The sequence below is a fragment of the Lissotriton helveticus genome, chromosome 9 (assembly GCF_964261635.1).
Source record: "Lissotriton helveticus chromosome 9, aLisHel1.1, whole genome shotgun sequence".
Taxonomy (NCBI): Eukaryota; Metazoa; Chordata; class Amphibia; order Caudata; family Salamandridae; genus Lissotriton; species Lissotriton helveticus.
The window spans coordinates 504,114,656-504,131,259 of record NC_136070.1 but is presented as its reverse complement, the minus strand read 5'-3'; the positions used below and the strand labels follow the sequence as shown (position 1 = coordinate 504,131,259).

General features: G+C 40.6%; 1 protein-coding gene across 1 annotated transcript in view; it reads right to left on the bottom strand.

Moving 5' to 3' along the window:
* Positions 1 to 16,604, bottom strand: part of C9H14orf39 (chromosome 9 C14orf39 homolog) — a 1,496,166-nt gene that overhangs the window by 778,639 nt on the left and 700,923 nt on the right. The window contains exon 10 of the mRNA XM_078660343.1: positions 5,133 to 5,215. Within this exon, the coding sequence (XP_078516469.1) occupies positions 5,133 to 5,215 (83 nt within the window). The remainder of the gene's footprint in view (positions 1 to 5,132; positions 5,216 to 16,604) is intronic.

Here is a 16,604-nt window from a genome sequence, read left to right as displayed (position 1 = left end):
TTAACTGACATATCGAAGGCATAAAAGTATGAAGGCATATATAAAAAGATAAAAGATAAACATTTCACATCATTACAGTACAATAGGTTTTAAGATACAATAGTTATACAAATTACAAGTTTATAATAAAAGTTCATACTTGATTAAGTTCATATTACAAGTAATTAGATCCGCAGATTGACCGTCTCTTTTTTAGAGCAGTTAAAAGGAAGGATGCCACAGATAAACAAGTAAAGAGGTCAGACAATAACTGCAAATAGTAAAAGGCCACACAACATTGTTTAAAATTCATTTTACGTATAATGGGGATAATAAACCTTTTACTTTCATTCTGATAGTGTGTACAAAAAAACAAAAAATGCATATAATTCAGAATTGACTGGTTATCACAAGTGTAAAATGGGAGAACGGCAGCAACATAAACATTGCCAGGGATACCCAACATTAAATGGATATAGTTTAGACGGAATCTCACCAGATAAGTTAGTAACATGTTGATTTTTTTTCCATTTGTGAGTTACTCGGTGCTGTTAAGTATATTTTAACTGTCAACAGCTTGACATTTAAAGTCTCCCTTCCAGTCTGCTTATTAAATAATAGCTGGGCTTTCAGATCGTTCTTAGAAATAGAACAGCAACTCATAGGGTCTAAGAAAAGATGATGTAGCCCATTAGCTTTTAAAATAGATTGAACATATCGTAACCAGGTTATGTTACTTGCCCGATCTAATTTCAATCATTATTAATAACAAGGGGTACCCGGTAAACCATACGGCATCTGGGTGAGTATAACAAGTTAAGAAAAAAATGATGCCACGGTATTTTCTTACAGGAAGGTTATTTCTCGAGACAAACAATACCAATTATCTGTCTCCTCATAACATAAATTATATGGTATATATCTGTCATTAAATATAACGTTCATCCAATGGTTATTATCAACAAATAAAAGGTAGGAAAAACACAACAAAACAAATCATCTGATTTGTAATTTACTTTTAAAGAACATTTTTCATTTTTTAAATTATTAGTACAAATCAGCAAAACACGCAATATTCAATCTTGTGTGAAATGAAGTTTCAAAATCCAACAACCAAGTATCTTATTCAAGATCCAAAAAGATCAAAATGTCTTATTGTTGTGGACCCTTAATCCAAGGGTTATGTAAGAAGCCCAATGATTTATTCACAAGGAAAACAACTGGCAATGTCTTTTCTTGTCCTTATTTCCTTTTCGAACACCAAAATAACATGGAACATATGAAGCCCCCAAAAATTTTTTTGTGGCTTCCAAACCCAATGATGCTCCTGGGGAATATATCCAAACGATCTCCAAATCAAAACAGGTGTCGAAATTAATAATAACTGTCGACGCGTTTCGGCCTTTCAAACAGTTTTAGGCCTCATCAGGACAAAGGGCAACAAAATTCATACAAGTGATCCTACCAGCTGATCATTATCCAAATATTACAGCCGATTTAAACTAAGTTGGTCAAAGGCTGCAAATGTAATTCCAGACTTATGGCATAAGCCAGGACGAACTCCCTTTACTGTGCACCCCTGCGCTTATCCAAATTTCGTTTATTTCTCAAACAGGAAATCCAATCACCTGCATCCGCAGGGTGTTACACCCAACACCAATACTTGGAAACGGGCCAGAGTCATATATTACTCGGCGTTTATCTCAAACTCGGAAAATTACTGCCGGGCTAATTTCAAGACATCATTTATAATATCTCTTGTCAGTGTGAAACTCTCCTTTGGCCATATTGAATGCCACAATAATATTGGCACCAGAGAAATTTTATCAGAAATGTAAGGGGCTGCCATTTCCATATGACACTTAAAATTGGCACAAGACTACGGCAATGAAAGTAGCCTTTTAAAAAAATGATCTTCAATTGATTGGAGTTTTGTACATTCTCTGACCCCCCCAGACGGCCCCTCCATAAGTGGCAGCAGACACAGTCTTTGCTTCATGCACTGTTTTTATTACATCTAAAGGTTTTAAACAGTTTTTTTTAACTTAATTAAAGCCCCAATATTCTTTTCCATCTGGATTGCTCTATTTACAATCTTGTTTTGCCAGTTAATTTGACTATAAAACATGATCCCTAAATAATTTAAAGTGTCAACGACTCTCAGTTTACCCCGTTCAGAGATAATTTGGGGTTGTTTCCGCAGTTTTGGACCGGCAACAAGGATAAAGGACTTGGAATAATTAACTTTCATATCCAGAGAGTTCATGTATTGCGTATAATCCAACACTAAGTGACGCAGTGCATTACTAGTACATCCTAAAAGCACAGCGTCATCCGCATAAAGTAGTATTGGTATTGGTTTTCAGTTTATATAAGGGACATCTGAAGTGGATTCCATCAGAGCAGCTTCTACATTATTGGTGTAAAGTGCGAATAGGAAGGGGGCAAGAACGCATCCCTGCCTAACAACTCTCCTGATTTTAAAATGTCTGGTACAATCACCACCCCTTCCATATTGGACACAGGCAGAAGCACCTGAATATAAGTCGTGAATTATGTTAATAATACTTAGGTCCATCTCCATTGCCCCCATGATCTGCCACAGCCAAGACTGTGTCACGACGTCAAAGGCTGCGGACAGATCCATGAAGGCCAAATAGAGGTGGCCTTTTTAGCTACAGTATATTTCGCTATAATTAGGCTCAAATGTAGGCACTGATCCACTGTGCCTTTCCCTCTTCTAAAACCAAACTGACACGGGATTATAATATTCTTATCCAAGGCCCATTCCTCCATCCTATTTAAAAGGAGACGATCCATTAACTTAGCAGTGGAATCTATCAGTGAGATGGGTCTATAGTTCTTCGGAGTTAACCTATCTCCCTTCTTATAAATGGGGACAATTACTGTTGTTTTCCATGATGGAGGGACAGATGTTTGGGCAATTTTATTAAAAACATTTGTTAAAAGAGGGGCCCACAGATCTTAGTTCTCCATAAACAGATCAATGGGAACTCCGTCTGGTCCTGGTGCTTTTGCCCGTTTACACTGATTTAAAGCATACTTCACTTCTTCTAGTCTGAAACTAAGAGCACCCCCTGCCAAAGCTGGGTGGATAAGGTCTCATCAGCTCCAAATAAGCCTTCAAAGTGGGTCACCCATTCTGTCTGATCAACATGGTGTCTGTAGACAGTGCCTCCTGATCTTTAAAAAAACGGTGCATTAATCAGTGACCAAAACATCTGTGGGCTTTTTAATATAGCAGCCTTCTGCAGAATTTCCCACCATTCTTCCTTTAGGGCTTTCAATCTAGTGGTCCTTGCCTTCTTATAAGCTTGGCACAAGGACTTGATTAAAGGTGGGTTGCGGGGATTGCACTTCAAGGCTGTGTGAAGGTTTTTTAGAGATTTTTCACATTCATCATCAAACCAGCTACTTTTTTTCTGTTGATCATTACACATAATACGAGAAGAAAGTCACTTTGAAAATACTCACCCACGCCTACAAATGCCTCCATAACACCGGTCCCCAGTACCTCATCGAAAGAATCTCCTTCCACCTACCAAAAGGAAACCTCCAATCCGCTGACCTAGCCCTCGATGAAACCCCGCGCATCCACAGAGTCAGAACAGGTGGAAGAGCTTTCTCCTACATCGCTGCCAAGACCTGGAACGATCTCCCGATCGACATCAGACGTGCCTCCTCCCTGAACATCTTCAGGAAGACACTCAAGACCTGGCTCTTCGACTGAACGAAGCTGCACACCCCCCACCCTCAGCGCTTTGAGACCCTCACAGGTGGGTAGTGCGGTTACAATTCCCCTGATTGATTGATTGATTGACATCCTTAATTTGGTTATTTCAGGTTAAAGCCAAGAGAGAGATTTCTCCAAGACGTTCATTTGTTTAGACTGTGTACGGTTGTAGTCCTCTACCATGCTAATTCTGGTCTCCGCATTCAACATCCTTATAGTCAGACCATTACGTTCTATACGACAACCTGCTACTTGGACTTGGAGCAGATCAATGTTTGCTTTTCTGCTGTGGGCTATATCGTGAACTGTATAGAGTTTCTTCAGAATCACCTCAAGCTTGGAAGAGGAAACTTGTTTGTACTTTACTGGAGATTCAGGGATCGGAGGGTTCTGTTTTGAGCATTTGAGATTTGATTTAGTCTCCTTATCCAAGGCACCAATCTATTTGGAATCAGCCCTAATGGTAAGTTAATGGAAAGTGGTAAGTTAGCGTTCTTTTTAAGGTAACACACCAAAGTTTAAGTGATCAAAGACAGAACAGCATTCTAATAGGTCCAAGTGAAAAGTATAATTAGCAAATGAGTCTTCCAGCAATATTAATGAACTGTTACTGCTGCTTATTCAAATTGCGTTATAGGTATCTCTGTTTAACCCTGGAGTGCTGCCTGGAATGGACAACACTTCAGTGTAGGTGGAGCTACAAGAATAAGTGAGAGACAGCGGGGTTAAAATCACATGAAGCGAATGGAGCTTATTGTTGAAAGTCAAAAAACTGGTACCTTCTGTAGCTGGAAGCTTGGGCTCTGTGAAATAGTGGCCAGCTCTTATTTACTGGGTAGAGGCGCTCCGTTTCTGTAATGGAGCTCACGGAGCATTGGATAAGGCACTTGATTAATAGAAGAGGGCAGGAGGTCAGTTCAATATTTGCCAGATTGAGAAAACAACTGATTAGAATCCTGAGGGTGAGCAGGAATGGAAGCAGGGAGTGGCTTATGGAACTCCAAAAGCAAGTCTCACCATCTTGGGAGCCATGCAACACTGCACTCAAAAATACCACATTGCAATTGGGCTATTTCACTGCCCTTGGAGTGTTGAGCGAGAGGCAGTTTATTCCTGGTCCTCTCCCGACTTACATACTCTCTGTTGTGGAAGGCTTCTACTCTGCAGCAACGGAGATTCACTGGTGGTCCACTGGAACTCACATAGGAGCTACCATCTTAGATGTAAACCTTTTGCATGTCTTAACATAATTTATTACAGTTCTGTTTCTGAAGTGCAGTATTATGATAAAAGGTTAAATGGCCCAGGGAACAGAAAATATTTTCTGCATGAATTTATAATATGGGTAAATATTTTAAGACACAAGTCTACATATTAAACAATAGTGAACATACATTACCTATTTCCATAATCCATCCCTTTAATCGGATTATCTCCTTCTATAATTTCAGAAACATTTTGCTCTTGAGAACCCTGTCCATACTGTTAACGTAAATTAAAAGACAAAATAATTTCAATTTAAAATTGAATCAAAGAAGTGTGCATTTCATAATACAGTAGAATTTAGTGTTACTTGTGAAGAGTTTTACTGGCTTATTTCAATTTTACTTTCAATCTATTGAGATGTTTTTGTACAATTAGACCTGGCCAAATGTATGACTAAAATTATTTAGGCATGCACAATAAATTATCTCTATTGTAGATATTCTTTTGGATACCATATGCACTAGATCTCATGCCTTTCGTTGCGCATCCATTTATCTGAATGGAAACCACATGATACGATCACAAAAAACTTTTCAGAGTAGCTTTTCAGAGTATCAGAATTACTCCTAAAACCCAACAAAAATGTTTCAACAACCACTGGCAAAGGCAAATATTTAGCTATAATATCCTAACACATAACACAAGACACAGAAGGCACAAAAAGAAACAGAATGCACAGAGGCAAAGCACAAGTAGTTTGTGTACATTTGTTCATGCTTGTGTTTGTATGGGTTAGTATATTAAAGTCTGACTTATGACCCTTGCAAATACATGTTGTTAGGGTGTTTGAGGTTGATGTTTCTATTTTTGTTTTGTGTTTAGCATAGGTAGTGTGCGTTAAAGCCAAGATTTTGAAAGAAACGTAGATGTGGTCTGACTAATCCAATTTCAATGGGTTATAGATATGTTTGTCCTGTAAACGTTTAGTAGGTTGCTGTCCGATAGGAAACATTTGAGTATGACTGTATGAGTGCCTTTGTCTTCTGTTCAGAGGAGGTAAAAGAGGAGCTGATGTGCGATATAAATAAGAAAACAATGTGGCAAAGTGAGAGTCATAATATGATCAACCTCAGTGCTGAAAGCGTTGCATTTCTAATCATTTCAGTGTGGCACTGGAAAGAGAAGTAACTAAGTTCCAGATTGAGAATAAAGTCAAATAACAGAATGGAAAATGAGCATAAACAGGTTTTCTTGAAATCAGTAGCATAAAGATCACACAGACTTGGATAAAAACGTTGGATTTGGAACACACATTAGAGACTGCCAACCAGCAGTTCAGGTAGGGGGCTTTGATGTGACATGTAGGAATTTTCCTTAAAAAAGACAATTGCTGACCTAACAGATAAGTGATCTCCTTCTTTGGAGAGACAAAATAGAGAAAAAAGTTTCAAAATTTGTCTGGTATTATTTATTTTATACCTTCTTACTTTCTGTTTTGTTTTTTTGATTTAGAAATTCATTTTTTCCGAAAAAGATATACCATACACAATTAACATACATTTAGTCAAAGACACATATACAAAATACATTAAATATAAACAACAGAACATCAATCTTTAAGGATATTATACATGGTCCAGCTGGCCTGACGTCCCAGGACCTATCTCCCCGTGTTACGATGTAGGAATTTTCGGCATTCCTCCTTTGAAGCTGCAATTTCCTGGGATAAGGTTGCTAGCCTATTCTGATGTTTATCATTAACAATGAAGATCTAACAAAACAGAAGGAAAAGTTACTTACTTCTACTCATAGTTTTGTATCATGGGTATCTTTATTTAAGTCATAAATGAGCTTCTGACCTCCGTGGCCTCTTCTCACACAGAGTAACTTGTCCAAATACATGGATCCATTCACACCTATCAAAAAGAACTGAGAATGTGGAGCAACCGCCAGTTCAAGTTATGATGGGATAATGAAACTGCTAGCTCCTTAAAGGAGCAGTGTATGTTGTCTAGCTTTCCAATAATGCTGCCTTGCCTGTCTGTACTTTCCTTCATTTTCTGCATGTTTTCTCCTGTTTTTCTTCAGGTAGCAAGGTTAGGGTTTAAACTGCAATGTTGGTTTATGCACTTCTTCAAATTAGAGAAAAAACGTCCTGCACACAGGCAGGAATATTCTAACTTGTATATCCCCTTTGGAGAAACCTACAATGCAGAACTAACATTACAAGTCAGTAACTTTTCTTTTGAAACCCTAGAGGTCCAAAAAGCTTCCCCCATAGCTATGAACATTAAAACAGATACCTTGTCTACATCCATCTCTATTGACTATGACACCAGCGAGTCATCTTCCGTTATTTGCACATCATAACTTACAGCCCCATAGGAGAGTAAAACAAGACAGCATAATGCCAACATAAGCTAAGCTAGCTTGGGTGATAGTCTTGAGCTAAGCTACACTTGCCTTAGTACAGACTGAAAAATTGTCAAAGACCAAACACACAGCCCTTCTGGTAGTCACCACTACCCCTCGACATAGTCTCCATTTATCACCCGACATCCCAGTGCAGTTCAACAGCACCAAGACATAAGGACACAAACTGACTCTCCACTGAAGGGCTCAACAGCCCACAGGCATGATGAGATACATCACAATATTTTGTCAAAGTCACTAAGCACTGACAAGAGCACACATTTCCTATACACTTTACAATATGAACTGCTTGATATCACACGGAAGCTGGATCACCTACATAACATAAACAAGGTCTGCAAACTACACACTACTTTTCTCCCACAAGCACTCACTTCCAAGGGACTGTCTTCCTAATCCTGCTACTATTATATCTCTTGACAAGCCCGACCATTTCCAACAGCTGTGACCATTCCTTCATGCACATTATCTCGAAAACACACACCAATACACTGTGCTTACAGATCCCACAAACCAACCTCTTACCACAGTCTCCAGAGCTGGATGTCAAAAAACAGAAGCATCAATCTGCCCTAGCAAGCATAGTTAAAATATATCCTCTCAACTCAGTTAAAGTAAAAAGTAACTAACCGGGATCCCGTTTTACATTTAGGGGCCGATTCCGATCTCATTCGGAAAGCCCTACGACCGACTCTGTCCCGTAGAGCTTTCCGACCAACTCTTGCTCTGGGGCTCCAAGCAACAGAGTAAGATGCGCTGCAGCACTGACGGACTCGGGTCGCTCGGAGCCCCATTGAAGTCAATGGGAACCTGCTGTATATCACGTACATAGGCTTCCATCACGAAAAACGTACGTCTTGGAAAAGTGTGCCCCCTGTCGAGTGTTCATGTCTGTGCCACCCGCAACATACATGCATGGGTGAGGGGGACCGCTGGGTCCCCCTGCTGTCTAAGTCATGGGACCCCGGGTAAAGGGGGGTCCAGCTCGGACCCCAGAAGTACGCTTCCCGGAGCTTTTTCGAGCCGGAGGCTCCGACTCACACCGGCTGCTCACAACGCGCCTCGTACTTGGCCAGACGGAAATCGAACGCATTGCAAAGTACTCGTTCGATATCTTTGAATCGCTTAGGAGGCATCGCTGATGGGTACGAGTCAGTCGGGCAGCGAGGCAATTATTGCATCGTACTTGCTCACTCGTACAGCTGTACGAGTCGCACGGAAATCACACATTCGACTCGGACTCGCTACTGGCGGATGCCGCTAGGAGCCCTTCCGAGCGAGATCGAAATCGGCCCCTTAGTAGAAAAAACATTAAGGTGAACAATTACCCTAAATGCCACATCAGCAGGAGTCTGAAATTACTTTCAACAGCTAAAATCCCATTAAGGACCAACAATACATTTAGACGCCAAATCACCCTCGTTGCAGCATCACCAAGAGTGTGGGAATGTGTTTAAATGGTAAGATATATTTAAGTGAAAAACACATTTAGCTGCAAGATAACATTTATGAGCAAACTCACTGTTGCTGCAAGAACAACAGGAGTGTACAGGCTCTTGGGACCTGATTTAGAGTTTTACTGAAAGGTTACACCTCCATAAATGTGCTTTATAGTCCATCCACCTTATTAAAAGTTAATCATATATCTTATAATGAGGCGGACTGGATATTCGTCATGTTTGTGACAGAATGCCCATCCGCCAAACTCTAAATCAGGCACTTAGATGCAAAAATACATTCAGTAGCAACAATCACATTGAAGTGCACAAACACATTTAGATGTACAATTACCATTGATGCAAAGTCAGCAAGGATATGGTACTACATTTGAGTGGAAACCCATTCAGTGCAAAGAGGAAATTGATTAGCGAACTGTCACATTCTGGTGTAAAGTGTGTGCATCAGTATAATATCACGTCTGGTAGAAACTCAGCTGAAGAAAATAGCTAGAGGTAAAGCTGCCGGCCCGGATGGGCTTCCAATTGAGATATATTTGGAGTTATCTGATAAGGTAGTGCCTGTTTTAATAAATCCCTTTAACAGAATATATATGCTGGGTGAGGCTATTCCGAAGTCTTGGTCTGAAGCCACAGTAACTTTGATTCTGAAAGCAAACAAAGATCCGTTAAAAATTGAGTCATATAGACCGATCTCTCTTTTAAACACGGATTATGAAATCTTTGCTGGGGTGTTAGCAGCTAGGACAGCAAAAATTATTAAAACAATGATACATCAGGATCAAAGGGGCTTCATCCCTGGTAGACAGCTGAATGAACTAACTTTTCAAGCTATTGGGGCAATAGATGCATCAGTAGATAAGAAACTCCCACTAACGTTAGTTGTCATCGATGCCGCTAAGGCTTTTGACCAGGTGTGCTGGTCATATCTGTGGGAAGCCCTTATTAGCTTTGGATTCCACAGCAATTTTGTCTCAGCAGTTAAATCTCTCTACTCTGGTCCTCAAGCGAAAATTTTTGTCAATGGAATGCTGACAGACTGGGTAACTATCTCCCGAGGTACGCCCTTTGTCACCTCTGTTGTTTAATCTATATATTTAACCTTTTGTTTGCCGGATCAGGTCCAACCTTCTCATTAAACCTTTTAAAATTGCGGACCTGGAGTTCAAACTCGCCTTGTATATGGATGATCTGCTCATGTACACAACTAATCCCGCAAAAGCTATTCCCAGACTAGTAGAGCAGGCTGAACTATTCGGGGAGATCTCCGGTTATATAATAAATAGGGATAAGACTGAGATCATGGAATAGAATCAAGGCACCGAAACACAGGGGACCAAGTCCAGAATGAGATATCTTGGGATCCAACTAGCACAGAAAATTGAAGATATACCTAAGATTAATTGGAGTAGGGTCTCTAAAGACGTCTGTAGCTTGCTACTGCAGTGGTCTAGCCTCCTTCTAAATATCTTTGGGAGGGTAAATCTTATAAAAATTATCATCCTGCCTAAGATAACCTTTTTATTCAACTCGATCACATTATCTTTTAATACTTTCGACATTGCAAAATTGCAGGGAAAAATCGGCTCCTTCATCTGGAATGCTAAGTCCCCTCGAATTGGGTGGAAAAAGCTTAGAAGAAATTTAAATATGGGTGGTCTAGCCCTTCCAGACCTACTTAACTACTGTCATGCGTTCCATTTAAAAAACTTCAGAATTTTGGCCTATAAGCTTGACCCGTCCTCATTGGGTCTCCTGTTCCGGGCACTACTACATGATACTCCCCAGGGGCAGGAGTTTTTTCTTTTTAAATTTGGGGACCCCAGATTTTTCAAAAAAGTAAGGATTAAGATCTTAGGGGCTGCATTAAAAAACCGGATCTACATTAGGAAGCACTTAAAATCCCCTATTATGCATGTCAGGCTCCAATCTGGGACTCTCCAGGCAGCCCGGTTTGTCTTAGGGATCAACTATCACAGCCATTGAAATCGGCAGGTATTCCATTCTGGGGCGATCTCCAGAAGGACTCACAGTTGATGGGCTGGGAATCTCTTTCTGGTATAACCGGTGGAACGCTCACGAGGTTTAAGTTTTATCAACTGTCCGGGTGGTGGGCAACACAGTCCTGGGAACTTGAAGGAGCGAGCCTGAGTTTCAACTCGGTTTCCAGAAGGGGAGGTTGGAAACGGGAAAACTCGTTTTGGTACTGGGCCCTGCTGGAAGATGGTAAAGCGGCAGAATCTGATCTTCAAAAACTATGGGGCGATCTCCTTGACACTAATATCCATAATCTAGGAGACATCTGGGGCGACTCTTTTGCTATGCTACAAACCATAGTTAAACCAGCTTTTCTTAAGAGAAACCATCTCTATACAGCATATAGGGTATATTGGACCCCGGGGAAGTGAGTTAAGGTGACGGGTTCTGAATATCATTGCCCTAGGTGTAATCACCCCGCTGCAGATGATCTTCACATGTTTATAGACTGCCCGAAGATTATCGGCTACTGGATGGAGGTACAAAAATTCCTAGAAGATGTGTTACTTCAACAGGTAGAGGTCAACCTCCAGACAATTCTTCTTGGCCTGACGACAAATTACCGCTTGAAGGATCTGCGTACAGATTTATCTTCTATGTTTCAATCCTGGTGAGAAGAGAGATATGTAGGGCCTGGAAAGCTGTAAACCCTCCAACATTTGTGGAATGCCTGAAACATATTATCTATACAAGTGAATCAGATATGGCCTGTGATAGTATAAGCTGAGATAAGATATGGGCGGCCTTAGTGGCCTGGTGAAAACGGTGAATGAGGTCCTATGATTTGGCCTGGGTTCTGTTGGTCCTTCTCTCCAAAGTAACATTTGGTTCCACATATGTTGTGAACACGAGCGGATCAAGGAAACAGTACTGGCTTGGGGAATCCCCTTCTCCTTATCATCATAGGCCTGACGTCAGGGCTGATACAGGTTGGCCAGATGAGAAGAGCTGGAGGAATTCAATCGAGAATGCCCAACATGCTTTATGAGGACCCAAAAAACAAGCAACAACAAAAAAAACTCTGGTTGACACTACATTGAGGTGCAAAATTACCCTTTAGTGTAGGAGCATAAATAAGACATAAGCTTAATATTATGTAGGTGGAATTGCACCCTTGATGCAAAGTAACCAGTAGTGTGGTATCACATTTAGGAGGAAAATCATATTTAGGTGCCAAATCATATTAACATGCAAAAATTGCATTTAATGTAATCAGTAAGTCGTTTAGGAGCAACACAAATTCAGGTGTATAACCAAAGTAAATGTTGGAGAACGAATCGCAATTAGATGTACAAATATATTTCAGTGCAAAATCACCATTGGTGCAAAGTCAGCAGGTCAGCTTGCTCATATGTAAGTGCAAAAGGAAAAAGGACAACACTGGTAGAAAATGCCCAAAATAATCCACACCCCTCTGAAAGAACCCTAAATATGCACAAACAACCATGAATGCACAACCAAAATAAGGCTATGTACTACCAAAAGAAACCCAAAACAAAAGAAACCCTCCCTGAAAAAACAACCCAAGAGAAGTACAGGTCCTACTAAACGGGACAGAAGAAATATAATAGTCTATTAAAAAATGCAAAATAACATTTTCTGACACTTTGTTTCCCAAAGTGCTCTAACATCCTTGTAACAGAATGGTTACTGATGCACTACTTAACAAATTGTCCTATTTGAATATAGTGACATTAAGGACTAGCCTGACCAGCTCGGTCTTGCTTCAATCATGTTTGCAGATTGAATGAGGGAAGACAGAAGCTAGAACATATAAAAAAAAAATAAGGCCAAAAAAGACTGCCACTATAAGCATGTAAAAAGGAGAAGAAAACTTTTTTTGACGACTAAAAAAAAAGCAAACAACACAAGATTTATAAAATAGAAATGGTTTCTTAAAGTATTATCTGGATAAATATGTACATGCACTACAATACTTTCGTGAGTTGCTTTTCAATAAGTCATTCATTTAGCCTTCTTATGAAAACAAAACTAACACCGTAAATTTGTTTTTTTGGTGCATTTACTACTTATTTAGATTCAACTTGAAGTGATAATTTCTTATCACTGTTCTACACGTTAAGTACGAGCCAAGGGCTATCCAATCCCTGCGCAAATACGTGTTTGCACAGAGATCAGAATTGGGAGTTGTGTGATAATTATCCCCCAATACCACACACACACAGTTTTCCCCTAAAAATTCCAGCAGATCAAACCTTCTGAAATTTATTGGAGGAAAAGGCTCCGAAAAAATTAGAAATAAGCGGAATTTGGAGCATTAAGAACCAATCATGCCTGTTATGCTCCAATTTCCTTTAGGAATAAGAGGTACACACTTCATCCTGGGGCAATGGCATCCACCGTTGTGTAGAACATACCCTAGCCTATTCCGACAGCTTTGTAACAAGGGCTTTAACATGTTGCTATTAGCAGGGAAAGAAGATGGCTTCTGCATTCTCTTAACAATCCATGCCAGCCAGCAGTTGCTCCTTCTGGAAACAACACGCCCCGTGCACTGTAGTGAAACACTCAATAGAAGGTAAAATATTACACCCAACAGCCAACAGTGAGAAAGAAACACTCCTCTTAGGTGAGTTAAGATGTGAGTGACTGTCAACAGCAGGTACCTTTGGTGCCGAGTGTATGTTCTTCTTGTGCCTAGGATTGACCTACGACCTCCAGAACCAAACCCAGAAGACAGAATGAAACTCGGAGTATGGAATTGATCCATAAAATAATTTACAGTAGAAGTTAAAAACTGGAGGCAGTAAAAACCTTTTAATTGTCTTCGCCAAGCAGCAAGGTGAACAGCATGGAGAAAACAATCAGGACCAGGAGAAGACGAGAAGATTCCACAATCCAGTGAACAAGCAATCGAATAAGAACCGATGTGAAGCAACTGGGCCCAAACTGGACTTTCTTTATTGAGTGTAAATCAGGAAAGCCTAATTCCAAATGGGTATGCCATCTTGAATAGGGAAGCACAATCAAGATTAATCGTAAAATAAACCATAATGTTCCTTATATAGCAGAAGGAATCCCTTAGAGCATTGCATATATTACATATTAAGGACTAACAGATATATGAATTAAATATGTATTGGTATACCAAAACACCGAGAAACTCTCAAGGATTCCCTGCATGCAGTGTCTCTGAGAAGTCAGCGTGCAGGGAGGAAATAGCCGCTTAATCCCCAGCGAGTCTTGATCACAATGCTTGAAAGACACGAAAATGTCTTAGGGGACATTGCAGCATTTCAACAGATTGAAAGGCAGATTCACAAGCGTCCGGACACTATACAAAAAATAAATAAATGTCATGGTTTTGTGAGAGAGTCCGGTAAGCACGCACATTTATCACAGTGTTGTGAAGACACATGTTCACACTGGCCCCCTGATGACAGCAGGAACTTAGTTTTCTTTCAAAGAATTTCGTACTGTGCTGCCTGAATGAATTCAAGCGACACAGCAGGATTTAAAGGGTGGTGAATCGACCTCTTCAGAGCCCATCACCCCAGGCCAGAAACACATAGGTACCTTGCAACACAGGATGTCTTACATTTTTATGCTATATAGGTGTGTGTGTGTGTGTGTGTTTATATATATATATATATATATATATATTACCTACTGGCGATAGCCAGTAGGTATATATAGTTAGGATTTTTTTCCTATGGGATTTTTGAAAATTCTATGTCGAATAACTTTGGCGTTTGAGGACAGAATTGGCTGAAATTTTCAGGAAAATGGAACATTTTGTTTCTGAGCAGCCCCTGAAAATTTGGGGGGGTTTCGTCAAGGGGGGGCCGAGAAAAAAGGGGGGTCCCAAAACGTGTTTTTCCCATGCAATTTTCCATAGGGCGGTTGGCCTCACTTTTAGCCCGAACGGCTGAATGGATTTACACCAAACTTGGCAAAATTGTAGGGACTGGTAGCCCGATGTGCCTTTGCTATGTCTCAAGATATAGGCTCCAGTGGTTTTTACGACAATTAACTTTGAAAAATATATATTGGGCTACATTGGGCTATATATATGTGGGAGCCCAAATGTAGCCCAATGTAGCCCAATGTAGCCCAATGTAGCCCAAAGATGGCCACCAGAGACAAAAAAAAACAAATGTAGCCCAAATATCAGCCAGATGTAGCCCAACTATAGCCCAATGACAGAATGTCCCAGAGTGTTCTAAAGAACAACTAGAGTGCTAACAGTCCTACTTATTACAAAGGTATGGCACACCTGAAGCCATCTTGTATGGAATAAAGTGGTAACTCTTAAAACATTTAATTTAAAAAGGAACAAAATGAGGGGGTTCATTTTGCCATAGAAAGTATGATTAGCGAATATATAACAAAATCCCGCATACCATCAGTCCGCAAAAAAAATCCTGCATGTACTATTAGGCCGCAAATTAAAATAACGAACACTTTTAGAACGAATATGCCTTTAGCATACACTAAACAACTAAACTACCCTAAACCCTAAAACACTACCCCCAGCATGACCCTACACTACACAAACAGTACAACACTACCCTAAACCCTAAAACACTACCCCCAGCATGACCCTACACTACACAAACACTACAACACTACCCTAAACCCTAGAACACTACCCCCAGCATGACCCTACACTACGCAACCACTACAACACTACCCAAAACCCTAAAACACTACACCCCAGCATGACCCTACACTACGCAAACACTACAACACTACCCTAAACCCTAAAACACTACCCCCAGCATGACCCTACACTACACAAACACTACAACACAACCCTAAACCCTAAAACACTACCCCCAGCATGACCCTACACTACACAAACACTACAACACTACCCTAAACCCTAAAACACTACCCCCAGCATGACCCTACACTACACAAACACTACAACACAACCCTAAACCCTAAAACACTACACCCCAGCATGACCCTACACTACGCAAACACTACAACACTACCCTAAACCCTAAAACACTACCCCCAGCATGACCCTACACTACGCAAACACTACAACACTACGCAAAACCCTAAAACACTACACCCCAGCATGACCCTACACTACGCAAACACTACAACACTACCTTAAACCCTAAAACACTACCCCCAGCATGACCCTACACTACACAAACACTACAACACTACCCTAAACCCTAAAACACTACCCCCAGCATGACCCTACACTACGCAAACACTACAACACTACCCTAAACCCTAAAACACTACCCCCAGCATGACCCTACACTACGCAAACACTGCAACACTACCCAAAACCCTAAAACACTACACCCCAGCATGACCCTTCACTACGCAAACACTACAACACTACCCTAAACCCTAAAACACTACCCCCAGCATGACCCTACACTACGCAAACATTACAACACTACCCTAAACCCTAAAACACTACCCCCAGCATGACCCTACACTACGCAAACACTACAACACTACCCAAAACCCTAAAACACTACACCCCAGCATGACCCTACACTACGCAAACACTACAACACTACCCTAAACCCTAAAACACTACCCCCAGCATGACCCTACACTACGCAAACACTACAACACTACCCTAAACCCTATAACACTACCCCCAGCATGACCCTACACTACGCAAACACTACAACACTACCCTAAACCCTAAAACACTACCCCCAGCATGACCCTACACTACGCAAACACTACAACACTACCCAAAACCCTAAAACACTACACCCCAGCATGACCCTACACTA